At 45.0% G+C, this 19,268-nt stretch overlaps 1 protein-coding gene and 1 pseudogene across 1 annotated transcript; one reads left to right on the top strand and one right to left on the bottom strand.

Annotated features, from left to right (window-relative positions):
• The window catches only part of LOC121302155, a 22,399-nt pseudogene extending 14,174 nt beyond the window's left edge, over positions 1–8,225 (bottom strand).
• On the top strand, positions 2,183–19,268 carry LOC121302202 (zinc finger protein 835-like). Its single transcript, XM_041232023.1, has 3 exons — positions 2,183–2,320; positions 15,580–17,363; positions 18,666–19,268. Exons 2-3 carry the CDS (start codon positions 15,709–15,711, stop codon positions 19,105–19,107), a joined length of 2,097 nt encoding a protein of 698 aa, XP_041087957.1. The 5' UTR covers positions 2,183–2,320; positions 15,580–15,708; the 3' UTR covers positions 19,108–19,268.

The raw sequence follows: 19,268 nt of genomic DNA, 5'->3' as shown, positions 1-19,268 counted from the left end.
CCAACACTAATTTACCACTGTGCAGGGCAATCGCACTGCCACAGCGTTTAAAATCGGTTGCATAAGAATTCTGGTCAATTCTTAAACATTTGGTTCACAGTGTACTTCCTTCATGGCATGGGTAAGATGTATCCCGTGGCATGACTTTAACAAGCATCGTTTGTTAATATATATAGAGGGGGGCTGTAGGGGGAGGAGCCCTCGTTCATGCCCCCGAATAACACACAGGTTTATAATAAACACACCACATGTCATTGAAAAATAATATGCTAGTGTCAGAGGAGTAAAACATGAGTTTGAGTGAGAATCATTTTTAACCCTGACAGCCCACTCCCCTTGAGTAGCTGCAGTGATCGGGGACTCTGCACTCTTCTGGCACTTTGATTTCATTTATCAGTCTCTGGAAGCAAAGATGCTGAGATGAAAGGTATCGAGAGATTCCTGAATGCTCTAATCCTGCAAGGGGGTTCTGTCAGCACAGCCCAGGCTCTCTGAACGCTCTAATCCTGCAAGGGGGTTCTGTCAGCACAGCCCAGGCTCTCTGAACGCTCTAATCCTGCAAGGGGGTTCTGTCAGCACAGCCCAGGCTCTCTGAACGCTCTAATCCTACAGGAAGAGGATGTGTTTGATCTCCTCAATCACTGCATAGCTGTCACTCATAAGAAAGTTTTCAAACGAGAGGAGGCCATTCGGCCCATCTTGCTTGTTTGGTTGTTAGTAGCTTATTGATCCCAGAATCTCATCAAGCAACTTCTTGAAGGATCCCAGGGTGTCAGCTTCAACAACATTACTGGGGAGTTGATTCCAGACCCTCACAATTCTCTGTGTAAAAAAGTGCCTCCTATTTTCTGTTCTGAATGCCCCTTTGTCTAATCTCCATTTGTGACCCCTGGTCCTTGATTCTTTTGTCAGGCTGAAAAAGTCCCTTGGGTCAGCACTGTCAATACCTTTTAGAATTTTGAATGCTTGAATTAGGTCGCCACGTAGTCTTCTTCTTTCAAGACTGAACAGATTCAATTCTTTTAGCCTGTCTGCATATGACATGCCTTTTAAGCCCGGAATAATTCTGGTTGCTCTTCTTTGCACTCTTTCTAGAGCAGCAATATCTTTTTTATAGCGAGGTGACCAGAACTGTACACAATATTCAAGATGGGGTCTTACTAGTGCATTGTACAGTTTTAACATTACTTCCCTTGATTTAAATTCAACACTTTTCACAATGTATCTGAGCATCTTGTTAGCCTTTTTTATAGCTTCCCCACATTGTCTAGATGAAGACATTTCTGAGTCAACAAAAACTCCTAGGTCTTTTTCATAGATTCCTTCTCCAATTTCAGTATCTCCCATATGATATTTGTAATGTACATTTTTATTTCCTGCGTGCAGTACCTTACACTTTTCTCTATTAAATGTCATTTGCCATGTGTCTACCCAGTTCTGAATCTTGTCTAGATCATTTTGAGTGACCTTTGCTGCTACAACAGTGTTTGCCACTCCTCCTACTTTTGTGTCGTCTGCAAATTTAACAAGTTTGCTTACTATACCAGAATCTAAATCATTAATGTAGATTAGGAATATCAGAGGACCTAATACTGATCCCTGTGTTACACCGCTGGTTACCACACTCCATTCTGAGGTTTTTCCTCTAATCAGTACTTTCTGTTTTCTACATGTTAACCACTCCCTAATCCATGTACATGTGTTTCCTTGCATCCCTACTGCGTTCAGTTTGAGAATTAATCTTTTATGTGGGACTTTGTCAAAAGCTTTCTGGAAATCTAAATAAACCATGTCATATGCTTTGCAACATGATCTCCCTTTCCTAAAACCTTGTTGACTGTCTCCCAGGACACTGTTACCATATAGGTAATTTTCCATTTTGGATCTCGTCCGTAGTACTGCAGGACCACGCCGCCAAAAAATAAATAAATCACATTTATATACAAATGTTACTTTTTTGTTTGTTTCCTTACAAATTATAACAAACGTTAAACTAGACCTTGTGTAATTTTCGTGATTTTTTTTTAAGTCTCTGAGGCTTGGGAAGGGCGATCGCTCCCACCACTGCTTGAGGAATTAGTTGAAGTCCTTCACGAAACACGTCCCGTAACAAACCGGTACTGAACAACATGTAGGCAATGATTGCACCCCAAGCGGGAATCTTTAGATCTGCGCACCCGGAGCAGACAGGATGTGGTGTGACACCAGGGCGCTTGTCGGCTGTCAGAACAGGGAGTCCCATTGTCTGAGATGCTTGGAGAAGAAAACAAGAGAAAACAGGAGGAGTAGAAGATAGAGAGAGACAGAAAGAAAGAGAGCGGTGAGTTAATGGCATTGCATTCCCTGCAGCCGCTGGAAACCCCGTGTGTGGTGCGGGGGTGTGTTTCGTGTTTATATTATATAGAGGAGGGCGGGTTTGATGCGGGACTCGAGCAAACACGGGGCTCATTCATTATTATTAAACCTGCCCGCAGACTCTCCAGCACTCTGAGCGCTCTTTGAAACACACTGAGCTCGGATCGGGTTTATATTCATGTTGGGTTAATCAGAGGTGAGTATCGGCGGCTCGGCTGTATTTTAATTGCACAGTCTGTACCGCTCAGTGCAGCGCGTCCCGTTTGTAACGCGGTACATGAACTGCATTGTGCATAAACTGTCAGGCGTCCTTTACTGTGCGAGCAGCGGCGTGGTTCATAATAATAACAACACAGTGACCGCTGCTTCCATATACGATCGCAATGTGCTGTGCCAGTCAAGCGGGGCTACCGGATTTCCAATGAGGAAAAAACGGGACTTGTTGTCTCACTGAAGCTGTAACAACTCTGAAGCCCTTAAAATAACTATAACTCAATTATAATTTGAGTTAATCAGCGGCTGTATTTATTGCAGATCAATCCAAGTCATTGTTTCTTTTCTATTGCCATTTGACCAAAACATGTTAAATGTACAAAAAGGCATTTGATTGATCTTCGTGTGATTACATAAGAGCCTTTGCAGTAAATGTAAAATACATTAAAATTGTTTAATTACGGTCCAAATAAACATTGTACATAGAACATAAACATTTACCACAAGTTGTAGTATGAGTGTGTGTGTGTGTGTGTGTGTGTGTGTATATATATATATATATATATATATATATATATATATATATATATATATATATATATATATATATATATACACACACACACACAGCTCTGGAAAAAATTAAGAGACCACTGCAAAATTATCAGTTTCTCTGGTTTTTACTATTTATAGGTATGTGTTTGGGTAAAATTAACATTTTTGTTTTATTCTATAAACTACTGACAACATTTCTCCCAAATTTCAAATTAAAATATTGTCATTTAGAGCATTTATTTGCAGAAAATGACAACTGGTCAAAATAATGCAAAGAAAATAAGTTCATATTCATTTTTAAACAACACAATACTAATGTTTTAACTTAGGAAGAGTTCAGAAATCAATATTTGGTGGAATAACCCTGATTTTCAATCACAGCTTTCATGCGTCTTGGCATGCTCTCCACCAGTCTTTCACATTGATGTTGGGTGACTTTATGCCACTCCTGGTGCAAAAATTCAAGCAGCTTGGCTTTGTTTGATGGCTTGTGACCATCCATCTTCCTCTTGATCACATTCCAGAGGTTTTCAATGGGGTTCAGGTCTGGAGATTGGGCTGGCCATGACAGGGTCTTGATCTGGTGGTCCTCCATCCACACCTTGATTGACCTGGCTGTGTGGCATGGAGCATTGTCCTGCTGGAAAAACCAATCCTCAGAGTTGGGGAACATTGTCAGAGCAGAAGAAAGCAAGTTTTCTTCCAGGACAACCTTGTACTTGGCTTGATTCATGCGTCCTTCACAAAGACAAATCTGCCCTATTCCAGCCTTGCTGAAGCACCCCCAGATCATCACCAATCCTCCACCACATTTCACAGTGGGTGCGAGACACTGTGGCTTGTAGGCCTCTCCAGGTCTCCGTCTAACCATTCCAAGTGTTGGGCAAAGCTGAAAATTGGACTCATCAGAGAAGATGACCTTACTCCAGTCCTCCACGGCCCAATCCGTATGGTCTTTTGCAAACCTCAGCATGGCTCTTCTTTGCTTCAAATTGATGAAGGGCTTTTTTCTAGCTCTGCACGACTTCAGCCCTGCCCCTAGGAGCCTGTTTGACCCGTCCTTGCCGTGCACTTCACCCCAGATGCCGTTTGCCATTCTTTTTGTAGGTCACTTGATGTCATCCTACGGTTGCTGAGTGACATTCGAATGAGTTGACGGTCATCCCGGTCAGTGGAGAGGCCCCAGTGTGTGCTGCTTGACCTTGTTCTTATGAACTGCCATCTAGAATGAGGTGTGCCTGTGTTGGAATTCAACAGACACTGGAATGGAATGGCTGCCATACATGTAGAGATGCTGATTTAAGAAAAATTTGCAGTGGTCTCTTAATCTATTCTATCTATATATATATATATATATATATATATATATATATATATATATATATATATATATATATAAATTATATATAATAATATTATATATTATAATATATATTATATATATATAATATATATATATATATAATATATATATGTATATATATATAATGTACACAGTGTGGGTGTGTGTATATATATATATATATATATATATATATATATATATATATATATATATATATATATATATATATATATATAAAACAGTATTTTAAAGGATTAAATAGAGCTAACAGTGGAAATATATTTATGTTGTGTGGCTGGTTTAAGTTTTGTCAAATACCTTTCTTTTGAAAAGTAAGACAGTGTAGAAGAGCTTGTTATCACAGCTGTAACTCAAGCGTTAAAATTGTACTCTGAACTAAGTGACTCATTTATGGTCTATGTGTGTGTAAGCCGTGGTGTTCAGATGATTTTGTACAGTTATTTCATGCGCTGCTGTGCCAGATGCTTCTTTAAATCCTTTGCTGTTAATGGTGTTTTTTTGCGAGCTGCTCAGACAGTTCTCCTGCATGCTGTAGTTGTAATTTTGCTGGGAGTGCACTTCTTTCCATCGGTTCGGTTGAATTAGTCTTCAAATACTTCTTGATTTGTTGTGGATTTTCGTATTGCAATTTGTTTTTCTGCAGTCCTCTTTGTCGAGACCCCCCTGCTGTAGTAATTATTGAATCAAGTGCTTTTCTCTCATCCAGATCCAGCTCCTTTGTTTTGACCATGCTGTGCTAAGAGCACAAACTACTCTGCCTCAGTTTCTGTGCGTGTTTTACAGCTAATGGTTTTTATAATGCTAAATTGATAAGCAGTGGTTTCTAATTGATGAATACTGTTTTAACTCGCTCAGTTAAGCCTAACCTTAACTTACAGACTTTAATTGAAAAGGTGCCAATAAGTTTGTGATCAACAAATATTGTTGTTTACTCCAATAGGGCAGTGTGATTAATATGGGTTATACAGCAGCTTCATTTTCTATTGTGAGAAATATTTAGGGAATATCAAACGAAGTTAAAGGAATGAGAAGGGCCAGAGGTTTAATCTTTAGCAGTGTTCTTGCATGGTCTTGCACTAAATCTGCTAACGAATTAGTCTTAGTTTAACCCTTTAACATGTCATAAAAACTGCAGTGAGTAATGCACCCTCATGGTATGTGTTGCCACTTTCTACAGTGTTTGTCACATCACTGGCATCAAAGCAGAGGTGCAGATCTGTTGTTGTTTCTGATACTTGGATATAGTAATTTCCTTTAAGAGGATGTGCATTTGTTAAATGTTTTGAAGCTAAATGATCTCATATGCAATAAAGTAAGAATGTTTATTTCATAACTTTGAACGCTCAGAAGTACAAATTTGGAACTAGAAGCAATGTGATTAGCCACTACAACATCTCGTCCCTGACTTTAGTTTGTATAACTCAGGCTCTTAACTAATGAAGTGTACAGGATATCAGACTTGTGTAAATGCTGGAGTAGAAGTCAAACTAGATCTGCGTTGTCCAGCTTTAGTGCTGGTGAACCCTTAACAGAGCACAGCATGGCGAGCAGAAACCTGAACTCCATCATTGTAGTGAGCTGTGTATCAGGTGTAAAGAAGTCAGAACCAGAAAGACATTCACAAAAAAGGCACAACATGTTGAAAAATTAAACAGACTTTATTTTCTGTATTCTTCACAATAAAACACATACAGAGCATATTGCATATTTCCATTGTAAATATGCAATATGCTTAATGAGTAAGCAGTTTAAGAAAAAAGAAAGAAACCTATACTGTAGGCTTGATAAAAAGCCCCCTCGCCACATGAAGGTCCTGACCTGTGGAGTGAGGTGTAGTAGTAGGTTAATCTTTAAAATGCCATCTCGCATAACCCACAGAAAAGGAAGACTTTAAAGAGGCTGCCTGTCTAAAAAATGACATTACCGATTTATAGTGACATGTGCTATCAGTAAATAAAATGGGACATAATTCATACTCTTAACTTTTATAGTATGTAATTGTCTAATATCAATTAATAAGAGTGGAAGTCGAATTTCAAGTTGAAGCATGATGTATACTGTCTGAAACCTGCCCATGTGGAATGTGAAGCTGTTTATTACAAACCAGGGTTAGAAACTAACAATATTGTGCTACTAGTCCAAGGACTAGTACCTTTTGAAAGTTGCTAGTCCTGATGTGATCTTGCTCGTCCTGATGGGATCTTGCTCGTCCTGATGTGAAGTGCCTAAATTGGAATCAACAATAGTTGGGTTCCTTAAAAATAGGCTTTGATTTTATTTGCTAAAAATGAATCACCTTATAAATTTTAGATTTACATTTTTTTTTAACAAAGCCCCTTCGTAAACGCTCACACAGACCGGTCAGTCACCTGTCTGTACCTCGTTACTGAGTGACTACTGTACCGTGTGCTGAGAAACTGACACTGACAGCACCAGACAGGATGACAGAGGAAAAAAATTCTCAGCTGTGTCACCTTGCCGACCATGAATCTCCGCCTGGATTTGATGCTGATGACACAAATAATATGTTTATTTTATTGTGAATTACATGTGTTTCTGTTTACAATAATGCTGGCTGGATCTGAATTACTGTCTTCAATAATCAATGTGCTCACATACACACGTGGTCTTCACTAAAGTACCAATTTAAAGACAGTATGCTTCACTGTAGCCCTCGGGATGAAATTGTTAGCTAGGTGGCTGTTTTTTTTAATTAGCAGCGGGAGAAAACCACTTCAGCATGTAAAGCAGAATCTGCCAGAACTGACGGACGCTGTATCTACTATAGATACTAATGAGAGCAAAACAAATACAAAAGAAAAACAAGGGAAACACAGATATTTTCTAGAAAGCTGGGAGTCTTTGTATAAATGGATTTTATATTTTTAAACGCTGCAGTAACAGTTCTGCACCACACTTTAATTTGACAGAACAGGTGATTTATTTGCACTGTGCGGGACCCCCATTGGTGCTTGAGCCCCGCTGCACTCACAGCCTGTGCACCTATTATCAGTGATTAAAGCCTGGTTTTCAAATAAACTGATTATCGCTCAGCAATACTGTATTGGTATAAGAAAAATGTGTTTAAAAAAGTAATTTCAGCTTCTAGTCACTTAAAATATGCTGAAGATACTGTAAACAACACCAAGCTACAGACAGCGAGTCCCAAGCTTTAAACGTGTTACTGTTTACAGATAAGAGCCAAGAATAATGTTTATTGTGGTAACTGTTTTTTTATTAGTTGTAAAATGTGACCTGTTGTTTGACCTCGTTTATACAACTCCCCACCTTTGCTAATGACATCTTCTAATTACATTTTATGTCCTGTTACACCCACCTTATTGGGCACAATTTCACTTCAATCAGCACCTCCCCAGCTGGGTCTCAATAACTACATTAAACAAGGTGGCTATTATAACTGACATCCAGTTTACTATGGATATCTCTGCCCTGGAAATACTCAAGTCAATAATTCAGTAGCTCAGAAAGTAAGACTACCGTACCAGTTGAAATGAAAGGTTACCACAGAATCAGGGTCTGCTTAAAAAAAAACAAAAAAAGGATTTCCTGAAAATAAGTATTTTGTGTGCTCATCAAAAATAAACCCTGAAGAGAACACATTTTTGTGTTAATATAATATACTAAGCTAGAATGCTTAGTTTAAAATTTACAAAAAAAATGTACAGTAAAAAAACTAAATTAATCAGTTACACCTTTACTTGCCATACTTACCCATGTGTAACTCTGCAGATATACTCCTCCATGCTTACTCATGTGTAACTCTGCAGATATACTCCTCCATGTTTACCCTTGTGTAACTCTGCAGATATACTCCTCCATGCTTACCCATGTGTAACTCTGCAGATATACTCCTCCATGCTTACTCATGTGTAACTCTGCAGATATACTCCTCCATGCTTACTCATGTGTAACTCTGCAGATATACTCCTCCATGTTTACCCTTGTGTAACTCTGCAGATATACTCCTCCATACTTACCCATGTGTAACTCTGCAGATATACTCCTCCATGCTTACTCATGTGTAACTCTGCAGATATACTCCTCCATGTTTACCCTTGTGTAACTCTGCAGATATACTCCTCCATGCTTACCCATGTGTAACTCTGCAGATATACTCCTCCATGTTTACCCTTGTGTAACTCTGCAGATATACTCCTCCATGCTTACTCATGTGTAACTCTGCAGATATACTCCTCCATGTTTACCCTTGTGTAACTCTGCAGATATACTCCTCCATGCTTACCCATGTGTAACTCTGCAGATATACTCCTCCATGCTTACTCATGTGTAACTCTGCAGATATACTCCTCCATGTTTACCCTTGTGTAACTCTGCAGATATACTCCTCCATGCTTACCCATGTGTAACTCTGCAGATATACTCCTCCATGTTTACCCTTGTGTAACTCTGCATATATACTCCTCCATGCTTACCCATGTGTAACTCTGCAGATATACTCCTCCATGCTTACCCATGTGTAACTCTGCAGATATACTCCTCCATGTTTACCCATGTGTAACTCTGCAGATATACTCCTCCATGCTTACCCATGTGTAACTCTGCAGATATACTCCTCCATGTTTACCCTTGTGTAACTCTGCAGATATACTCCTCCATGCTTACCCATGTGTAACTCTGCAGATATACTCCTCCATGCTTACTGTGGCAAGTGGTTAATAGTGTGCAGGTCACTGAAGAACAGACAGACAATTGTAATCCAGGTGCAAAGGTTTGTTTTATTTCTTTTAAGTCCAGTGCCTGATATACGTTATAATCCCCTGTCTGGTCCCGAAATAATAGTCCTGTTATTGTATCCCCACATTAAACACAAAACACATACACAAGTGCTGTTCTGGGTTTGTGCTGGCCCTCGGCAACAGCTCCGGAGTCGTGTTAGCCGTCCAGTGTAGTGTTACAAACAAGACGATTACACACCCAGACAAACAAACAAAAAACTCTCCCGATACTGCTTTCTCTGTTCACGGGGTCTCTCACAGTCCTTCTCAGTTTAAACCAAAGCGAAGGAACAGATTCTGATTCTCCTGCCCCTTTTATGCTGTCACACATAACCCCTTGGTAAACAAGTGCCAGCGCCTCTCCAATCTGCGGCTGCCACGTCATTTCCCTTCCGGGTCAAAGCGTTATTGCAATGGGGTCTCTACCCCTTCCTAGCTGGATGACTTCCCTTTAACCCTGAACTGTCAGGCCAGCCCGTCCAGGGAACTGTTCTCGCTGCTTAGCACGCTCACAGGTTGGGAGAGAGATTTACAACCAAGAATCATCGTGTTTTTGTCACACACACATATATTAGCACTGGAACAAACATCAGAATATTCTAAAGAATATTTTTTGACGTGTTCAGATACAAAAATCAGATGTTCGTGTTCGCTAGAAATGACATAAACACCTTGCACTTATTTACCACCTCAACAGAAATTGCGCAACAATTTAATAAATAGAAAATGATAAAGAGATCTGTGTGATATGTGAGATTAATATATTTAAACAAAAATAAAACACAGGCTCAACGTAGCAGCTCTGAGCCTCTATTTAAAAGTGTTAGACAGCAAAAAGTAAAGAGATCAGATTATGCGCACGCATGCATAGTGATCTCTATAGAATGCCATTTGGGTAAAAAATGCACTGTGCTGCTTTAAAGCGAGTCAAATCTCATTGAACAGAAACAGACGGCACGTCACTCTGAAATGCCTAAACAGCGCCCAACGTGCTGGAAATTAGGGATGTCATATTATTAACTTTTTCATTATCGCGATATTAGTCCAGAAATGATGGCGACATGATGAGTATCGCGATACACACGTCCGATTTTGAAGTAATTGCAAAGTTTTCCCCCATTTTTTTTTTCTGAAAGGAAAAAACATCATCAGTATCAGAAACACATGTGTTGCAGGTTGGAGTAAACACATTGTTCTTTTGAATTGTTTCTTTTACAATCTTAAAATGTTTTTATTCTTTTCAATAAAAGTGAGAGCAAACTTTGCACTCGCTTCAAAATGGTGCCCTTACTGTTCTTAAAAAATTAATATCTAGAAAAACAAACACCTAAGAAATCTCTTATACCAGGAAACCAAGGGGGAATATAGAGCATATCATTGGATTGGTGGTTCAGACTCTGTTTAATGAGAGATTGGATTGGTAGTTCAGACTCTGTTTAATGAGAGATTGGATTGGTGGTTCAGACTCTGTTTAATGAGAGATTGTGTTGGTGGTTCCGACTCTGTTTAATGAGAGATTGGATTGGTGGTTCCGACTCTGTTTAATGAGAGATTGGATTGGTGGTTCAGACTCTTACTGAGAGATTGGATTGGTAGTTCAGACTCTATTTTAATTCCTCTGTTTATTCAGGCAATCTTCAAATTATGAATAGGAGTTTAAACCCCTAACAAGTTAATATAAAATAAAACCTGATTTACTAAATACAAATGAATGGTTTATCTGTATATTTGTATGACAGTGGAGACGGCCGAAGTGGGCGGCGTCAGAACCAGGAAAGGTAATGCAATACACAAAACACAGGACGGATGAAATGAAATGATGAAGACGCCTGTTGGCGCCGGTTTAATGCAAAATAAAAGGTTTAACAAACACGAAAAACACAGGACACGGCACTCTACGCCAAAATAAATAGACAAACAAAAACAGACTAAACTTAACACAACGGTGCACGGACAGACACTGACAAACACGGTGAGCAGATACTTTGTTGTTGTTGTTATTATTATTACTACTACTTATTATTTCCTCCGTCTCCAATCCCGTTCTCCGCTCACCGAACACCCAACAACCAGTATGTGCCAACGTGCATCTATATATACTATTGTGCTGGGATTCAATTACCAATTAATTATTCACTTGAATCCCAGCACGTGAATTAATAAAGTGCAATTCCCCGTGCTCACATATTATTACATTTTACTTGCACGTGAAGTGCTGTGCAATCCTCGTGCCTAAATACAAATATACATTTTAAACACTCGTGTTACACAGACCCGTTTATATCCCGTGTACCAATGACTATACACCAACATTTAACACACCACACGCAACACATAACAGATAATATACACAGGGGCGGGCACTTTGTTACATATACCCCCTCCTGTGCAAAGCACACATGGCCTCAATGGCCACCTCCCCCCTTAAAAGCCCAAAAGTCCCGCCCAAAGTCCTTGGCCAGGACCAGAGGCTTCCAGGGGCCCACAGGTCGTAATGCTGTCAGCAGGGTAGCATTCTCCTGCCAGGGTAGTCCTAGCAGCGGAAAGGCTGCTTGGGGTGTGGTCTCCTGACCTTCCCCCTCCTTCGGCGCCGGCAGCTCCCCTTGGTGGGGCTTCAACCACCGTTCTTCCTGCAGGGAAGAAACTGCAGAGGGAGCAGGTCTCCGGACCTCCCCCACGATCTCCGGCGGAGAAACTGCTGCTGGGGTTGGCGGTCTCCAGACCTCCTCCCCCTTCTCCGGCAGCGAAACTGCTGCTGGGGTTGGCGGTCTCCAGACCTCCTCCCCCTCCTCCGGCAGCGAAACTGCTGCTGGGGTTGGCGGTCTCCAGACCTCCTCCCCCTTCTCCGGCAGCGAAACTGCTGCTGGGGTTGGCGGTCTCCAGACCTCCTCCCCCTTCTCCGGCAGCGAAACTGCTGCTGGGGTTGGCGGTCTCCAGACCTCCCCCCCCTTCTCCGGCAGCGAAACTGCTGCTGGGGTTGGCGGTCTCCAGACCTCCTCCCCCTTCTTCGTGGCCGGCAGCTCCCCTTCGTGGGGTTCCGGCCACAGTACTTCCGGCTGTGATGCGGAGCGGCGGGCAACCCCAGGCGATGCAGAGCGGCGGGCAACCCCAGGCGATGCAGAGCGGCGGGCAACCCCAGGCGATGCAGAGCGGCGGGCAACCCCAGGCGATGCAGAGCGGCGGGCAACCCCAGGCGATGCAGAGCGGCGGGCAACCCCAGGCGATGCAGAGCGGCGGGCAACCCCAGGCGATGCAGAGGCTGGCAACCTTGGGCGATGCAGCTGGCATCCTTGGGCGAAGCGAGGCTGGCATCCTTGGGCGAAGCGAGGCTGGCATCCTTGGGCGAAGCGAGGCTGGCATCCTTGGGCGAAGCGAGGCTGGCATCCTTGGGCGAAGCGAGGCTGGCATCCTTGGGCGAAGCGAGGCTGGCAGTCAGGACAAGCTGGGGTGCGGGTGTTGGCCCTCTTTTCGGCCACTGCAGCCGGGAGGTTCTTCCCCGTGCTTCCCTCAGCAGCCTATGCAAGGGCTGCTGAGGACCGCCAGCATCTAGTCCTGGCCCTTCTGGTGCAGGGAGAGGCAGCTCCTGCTCCTCTCCCCCTGATGGAGGTGGAGGCAGAGGAAGCTCCAGCTCCTCTCCTCGTGATGGTGGGGGAAGTGATACCAGCAGGCATTCACCCTCTGCTGGTGGGGGAAGTGATACCAGCAGGCATTCACCCTCTGCTGGTGGGGGAAGTGATACCAGCAGGCATTCACCCTCTGCTGGTGGGGGAAGTGATACCAGCAGGCATTCACCCTCTGCTGGTGGACAGGGACCCAGCAGGCATTCACCCTCTGCTGGTGGACAGGGACCCAGCAGGCATTCACCCTCTGCTGGTGGACAGGGACCCAGCAGGCATTCACCCTCTGCTGGTGGGGGAAGTGATACCAGCAGGCATTCACCCTCTGCTGGTGGGGGAAGTGATACCAGCAGGCATTCACCCTCTGCTGGTGGGGGAAGTGATACCAGCAGGCATTCACCCTCTGCTGGTGGACAGGGACCCAGCAGGCATTCACCCTCTGCTGGTGGAGGAGGCAGAGGCAGCTCCTGCTGCTCTGCTCCTGCCGGTGGAGGTGGCGGAGGCAGAGGCAGCTCCTGCTGCTCTGCTCCTGCCGGTGGAGGTGGCGGAGGCAGAGGCAGCTCCTGCTGCTCTGCTCCTGCCCATGGAGGTAGGAGCGGCGTGTAGTCTCCTGGTGGTGGAGGTGGGAGCGGTGTGTAGTCTCCCCTTGATACAGGGGACTGGTGCGGCTCTCCCTCCCTTGCAGGAGACTGGTGCGGCTGTCCCTCACTTGCAGGGGACTGGTGCGGCTGTGGAGACAGCGGTGGGACCTCTGCCTTCCTCTTCCCCTTTCCCCTTCTCTGCCACCTCCTCACCTTCCTCTCCTGCGGCAGTTCCTCCTCTCCCTCCTGGTAGGGGCAGCGGAAGGGACAATTGGCAAAGAGATGGTCCTGGTTGCAGAGGAGGCACCCCGGCAAGGACTGGTTACATCGCTGGGGATGTCTGGCCCTTAGGCGGCACTCCTCCTCCCTGTCCCTCACCTCTTTATCCTCTTTCCTGCTTCTCCCCATTTCTTTTTTTTTTTTTTTTGTAATCCAAAAACGCCCCTTTTTTTTTTTTTTTTCTCCCACACAAAAAAACCTCTCCTGGTCTGACGCTTGGAGGCGCTGTTATCCCACGCAGGACACCACGTGTCACAGAGACGGCCGAAGTGGGCGGCGTCAGAACCAGGAAAGGTAATGAAATACACAAAACACAGGACGGATGAAATGAAATGATGAAGACGCCTGTTGGCGCCGGTTTAATACAAAATAAAAGGTTTAACAAACACGAAAAACACAGGACACGGCACTCTACGCCAAAATAAATAGACAAACGAAAACAGACTAAACTTAACACAACGGTGCACGGACAGACACTGACAAACACGGTGAGCAGATACTTTGTTGTTGTTATTATTATTACTACTACTACTTATTATTTCCTCCGTCTCCAATCCCGTTCTCCGCTCACCGAACACCCAACAACGAGTATGTGACAACGTGCATCTATATATACTATTGTGCTGGGATTCAATTACCAATTAATTATTCACTTGAATCCCAGCACGTGAATTAATAAAGTGCAATTCCCCGTGCTCACATATTATTACATTTTACTTGCACGTGAAGTGCTGTGCAATCCTCGTGCCTAAATACAAATATACATTTTTAAACACTCGTGTTACACAGACCCGTTTATATCCCGTGTACCAATGTCTATACACCAACATTTAAACACACCACACGCAACACATAACAGATAATATACACAGGGGCGGGCACTTTGTTACAGTATGTCATCCTTGTTTTTTATTTAAAAAAATGTTTAGGACGTTTTTCTTCGAATGTCTTTACTCAGTGGAAGGGTACCCGATGAATCAGTACAAGCTCAAGGGAAATCTAGGTTTTAAGGTGTTTTTTTAAACAACGGTAAAAATCATTTTCTAATAGCGATAGTGCCCTCTCAATGACGGCTCTAGCGTGTGATAATTGACCTTGACTTTCATTAGCGTCCTCGCCTTCGACTCGGGGCACATGACTCCTGTCGCAGTCAGTATCACACGATAGAGCCTCATCAGCGGGCTCTATCGATTAAGTAGATTATTCTAGCATTTTGTCCCTTGGACAGTGTTTTTTTTTTTTTTTAATTGCACACCCCTGGCCTTACTTTCTGTCTGCGCTGCGTCATCCCCAAGCAGCTAATCAGAGGCAGCAGGTTGCTCTGACCTTTCAATTATTTCTGCGGACTCTCAAATATTCAGTGTACCCTTCATTATCTCGCCTGTCTCCAAAATAGACCTTGAAGTGTTCTGGCCTATCTGGACTTGGCAGGCAGTCAACTCCGAACTCCACTCATGAGTTTGTTGGCAAAGAACATTGCATGCCTAAAATAGTTCAGTTCTCAGCTAGAAAGAGTGGATTATGATTATTGTAAGTATATTAAAAAGTGTATTAAAATGCCTAAAAGTGCTTGATGTTATCACCTTAGCTGTACTTGACTGTGATTCTAACCCCTCATTTGCTTACTATGGTCGCCTAGCTCTCAGATTACTTATCTCATTTCCATTAAACATTTCATTGCTAACTCTTATCCTGCACTGTTCTGAATGCTGATGATATACGTCATGGTCATCGACGTGTCCCTCTCACTGAGACCTCTGATTGTGACTGTGCATCATGGCGATGGGGGAATGGCTGTAACTGACAGGCTGGTTTATTGGTTGATTAATTGATTCATTAATTTCTTTATTTTTCAGGTGACGGGAATTTCTATCCAACTGACTCATCTGAAAGAGAAAACAAAGTCCAGATTTAAAGACAGAGGGGGGAGAGAGAGGGTTAGAAAGAGAAGAGGGGAGAGAGAGGGTGGTTTGAGATTGGCTTTGATGGAGGTTGACCGAGGTGGGGGGGGCGAGGGAGCAGAGGAACGAGGGATGGAGAGAGGGGACAGCGAGGAGGAAGAAGTGATACAAATGGTGATTGAAGAGAACAGAGAGGAGAAGTGGGATGGAGGGAGTGAGGGACTCACAGAACAGAGGGGGGAAGGATATGAGTTTGAAATGCTGGGTCTCTCTCCTGGATCTGCTCAGACTGGTCAGACTGGTTTTACTGGGAGCTTAAGAGGGAGAAGACTGGGAGCCTGCCAAGAGCCTGGGAAACAACTCTTGGGAGTGAAGCGAGAGGGAGAGGGAGAGAGAGGGAGAATTTCATTGCACCCCAGAGAGAGATGCCTGCAGCTTCTCAAGGGAAAAGGGAAAGAGGGACATGGAGAGAGAGGAAGGGGAGGGAGCACTAAGGGAGAGGGAGAGAGGGGACTAGATGTTGAAAGAGGTGCAGTGGCAGGGAGCTCTTCTGTCAGCTCGAGTCAGAAAGCCGCACCCCTCAAACTGGAGTGCAAGAGCCTTGCGCCTTCCCATCATGCACTGCTCCCAGAGCCGCCGCCAACCCCTCCCGCCGGAGACAGGAAGAGGAGGAGGAAGCTGTCATGGCCCACCCAGTGCCTGCTTCCTGACGGCTCACAGAATCGATCCCAGACATGCGCTTCTGACCTCGAAACAGCTGGAAATCCTATAAGGAAAGTGGGGAGTCTAATTCGCACCTTAATAGGAGGTGCAGCCAGACCCCACCTGTGTACCCCAAACCCTGGGGATGACCCCTCCGCTAGCAGCAGCAAGAAGAAGATTAGAGGTTCAGAGCAACTGCTGTCTGAGATGAGAGCGAATGGAGAGCAGGGAGAGAGGGTCAGAGACACAGCCGAGACAGAGTCCTCCTGCTCCTCCTCTGAGGGAGGGACAGACCCCGGGGACGCGGGAGACAAAAGGGAGGGTGGTGCCCAGCCTGTGAGGAAAGCCGCTCCCCTGGCGGAGTTCATTCAACTGATCGATGAGACCGGAGGATATGCCAGCGCCAAGCTGGTGCCCTGTGAGGACAGAGAGGAGGAGCAGAAGCAGGAGGAGAGGGAGAGGGATGCCGCCTTGGAGATCCGTGAGGTGGTGATCGACGACAAGCCGTTCCGCTGCTCCGCCTGCGAGAAGACCTTCAAACGTGCCTGGGAGCTGCTGAGCCACGAGGTGGTGCACAACTCGGAGCGACCTTTCCGCTGCCACGCCTGCCCCGCCCGCTTCAAGCGCCACTCCGACTACAAGAGCCACCGCATGGTGCACACGGAGCTGCGGCCCTTCGGCTGTGAGTCCTGTGGCAAGACCTTCAAGCGCTCCTCCAACCTGCAGGAGCACCGGCGAAGCCATTCGGGCGCGCGCCCTCACCCCTGCCCCCGCTGCGCTAAGAGCTTCAAGACCCCATACGAGCTGCAGCGCCACGGCCTGGTCCACGCCACCGACAAGCCCTGCCAGTGTGAGGACTGCGGCAAGGGCTTCCCCACCGCCGCCACCCTCCTGGCGCACCGGCGTCAGCACTGTGATGACAAGCCACACGCCTGCCCGGTCTGCGGGAAGAGGTTTGCGTACGGACACAGCCTCAAGGTCCACGAGCGCGTGCACACGGACCAGCGGCCCTTCGTGTGCCCGCTGTGCGGGAAAGGGTGTGTACCAAAGTGCTGTGTTTATTACTATTATTATTATTATTGTTAGTAGTAGTAGTAGTCGTAGTAGTTTGTCCTTTAGCAGATGCTTTTATCCAAAGTGACTTACAGAGACTAGGGGGGTGAACTATGCATCATCAACAACTGCTGCTGCTGCAGAGTCACAGACAAAAGGACCTTGGTTTCGTTGGCTGTGTTTATGAATTCATTAATGACATCCTAGTCTTACTCCTGCACATATTTATTTATTGGTTCTCCTCCTAAACGTGACATACTTGTTAATAAAAGTGTAATCGCAGTTCTTGACTTGTGATTGACAGGCACTATATTTAGTTTAGACAAGAATATTCAACAGGGTTACACACTTTATTAAACAGGGGTTATAGTGAATATTCAACAGGGTTACACACTTTATTAAACAGGGGTTATAGTGAATATTCAACAGGGTTACACACTTTATTAAACAGGGGTTATAGTGAATATTCAACAGGGTTACACACTTTATTAAACGGGTTATAGTGAATATTCAACAGGGTTACACACTTTATTAAACGGGTTATAGTGAATATTCAACAGGGTTACACACTTTATTAAACGGGTTATAGTGAATATTCAACAGGGTTACACACTTTATTAAACAGGGGTTGTACACTTTATTGATCAGAGTTTAGATAGAAGAGGTGAATTGAAGCAGTTACCCTGGCTTTTAAACCACAGTTAGATCAGTATAGTCAGCTGCATTGGGAGCCCTGTGGACCCCAACATGGGGATGTAAAGCTCTGTGTTTTCCAGAACCCGGCACTTACTCTTTAAACCCAGTCCATTCCCGTCAGGGTCCTTGGCGTAGCATCAGTTCCTTCAGATGTGTCCTAGAAACTGCTCTGTAGAAACAGGGCATGCACAATAATATCTATCCTAAAAACTGAATCATTTCAATGCGCAATAGGCAGACATGCTCTTTAAGGAGACGTGTGGCTCAGTGGTTAAAGAAAGGGGCTTATTACCAGGAGTTTCAAATCCCAGCTCCGCTACTGACTCCCTGTGTGTGACCCTGAGCAAGTCAATTAACCTTGTGTTCCATCCTTCGGACGAGACGTCAGACAAACAAGGTTCTATTATAAGAGACTCTGCAGCAGCAGCAGCAGCAGCAGTTGTTGATGATGCAGAGTTCACCCCCTAAGTCTCTGTAAGTCTGCTTTGGATAAAAGCGTCTGCTGACTCAGTAACAACAATAATTTACCCCAGACAGTCGCACCTCTTGCTCTAAGTTCAGGTGTTATGTTATTATTCGTTCCTCCACAGCTTCAAGCAGAGCAATGCGCTGGCCAGCCACGAGCGTGTCCACACCGGTGCCCGGCCCTACGCCTGCCCCACCTGCGGGAAAGCCTTCAAGCAGAGCTCCTACCTGGCCATCCACCAGCGCGCCCACACAGGGGAGCGCCCCTACCGCTGCCAGCTGTGCGACAAGGCATTCGCGCGGCCCTCGCTGCTCCTGCAGCACCGCCGGGTACACAGCCCCGCCCGCCCCTACCAGTGCGGGGCCTGCGGCAAGGCCTTCAAGGACTGCCAGTACCTGCGGCTGCACGAGAAGGTGCACACGGGACAGACGCCCTACAAGTGCCAGGCCTGCGGGAAGGGGTTCGCTCATCCCTCCAACCTGCTCCAGCACCAGAGAGTGCACCGGGACAGAGGAGGAGCAGAGGAGAGGGGGGTGAGAGACACAGACACTGTGCTGTATCAATGAGGAGAGGGGGAGAGACACAGTCACTGCTGTATCAATGAGAGAGAGAGGAGGAGAGGGGGAGAGACACAAACACTGCCTGTATCAATGAGGAGAAAGAGGAGAGGGGGAGAGACACAGACACTGTGCTGTATCAATGAGGAGAGAGAGGAGGAGAGACACAG

Source organism: Polyodon spathula, chromosome 29 (genome assembly GCF_017654505.1).
Source record: "Polyodon spathula isolate WHYD16114869_AA chromosome 29, ASM1765450v1, whole genome shotgun sequence".
NCBI lineage: Eukaryota > Metazoa > Chordata > Actinopteri > Acipenseriformes > Polyodontidae > Polyodon > Polyodon spathula.
This window is presented reverse-complemented; position numbering and strand designations above follow the sequence as displayed.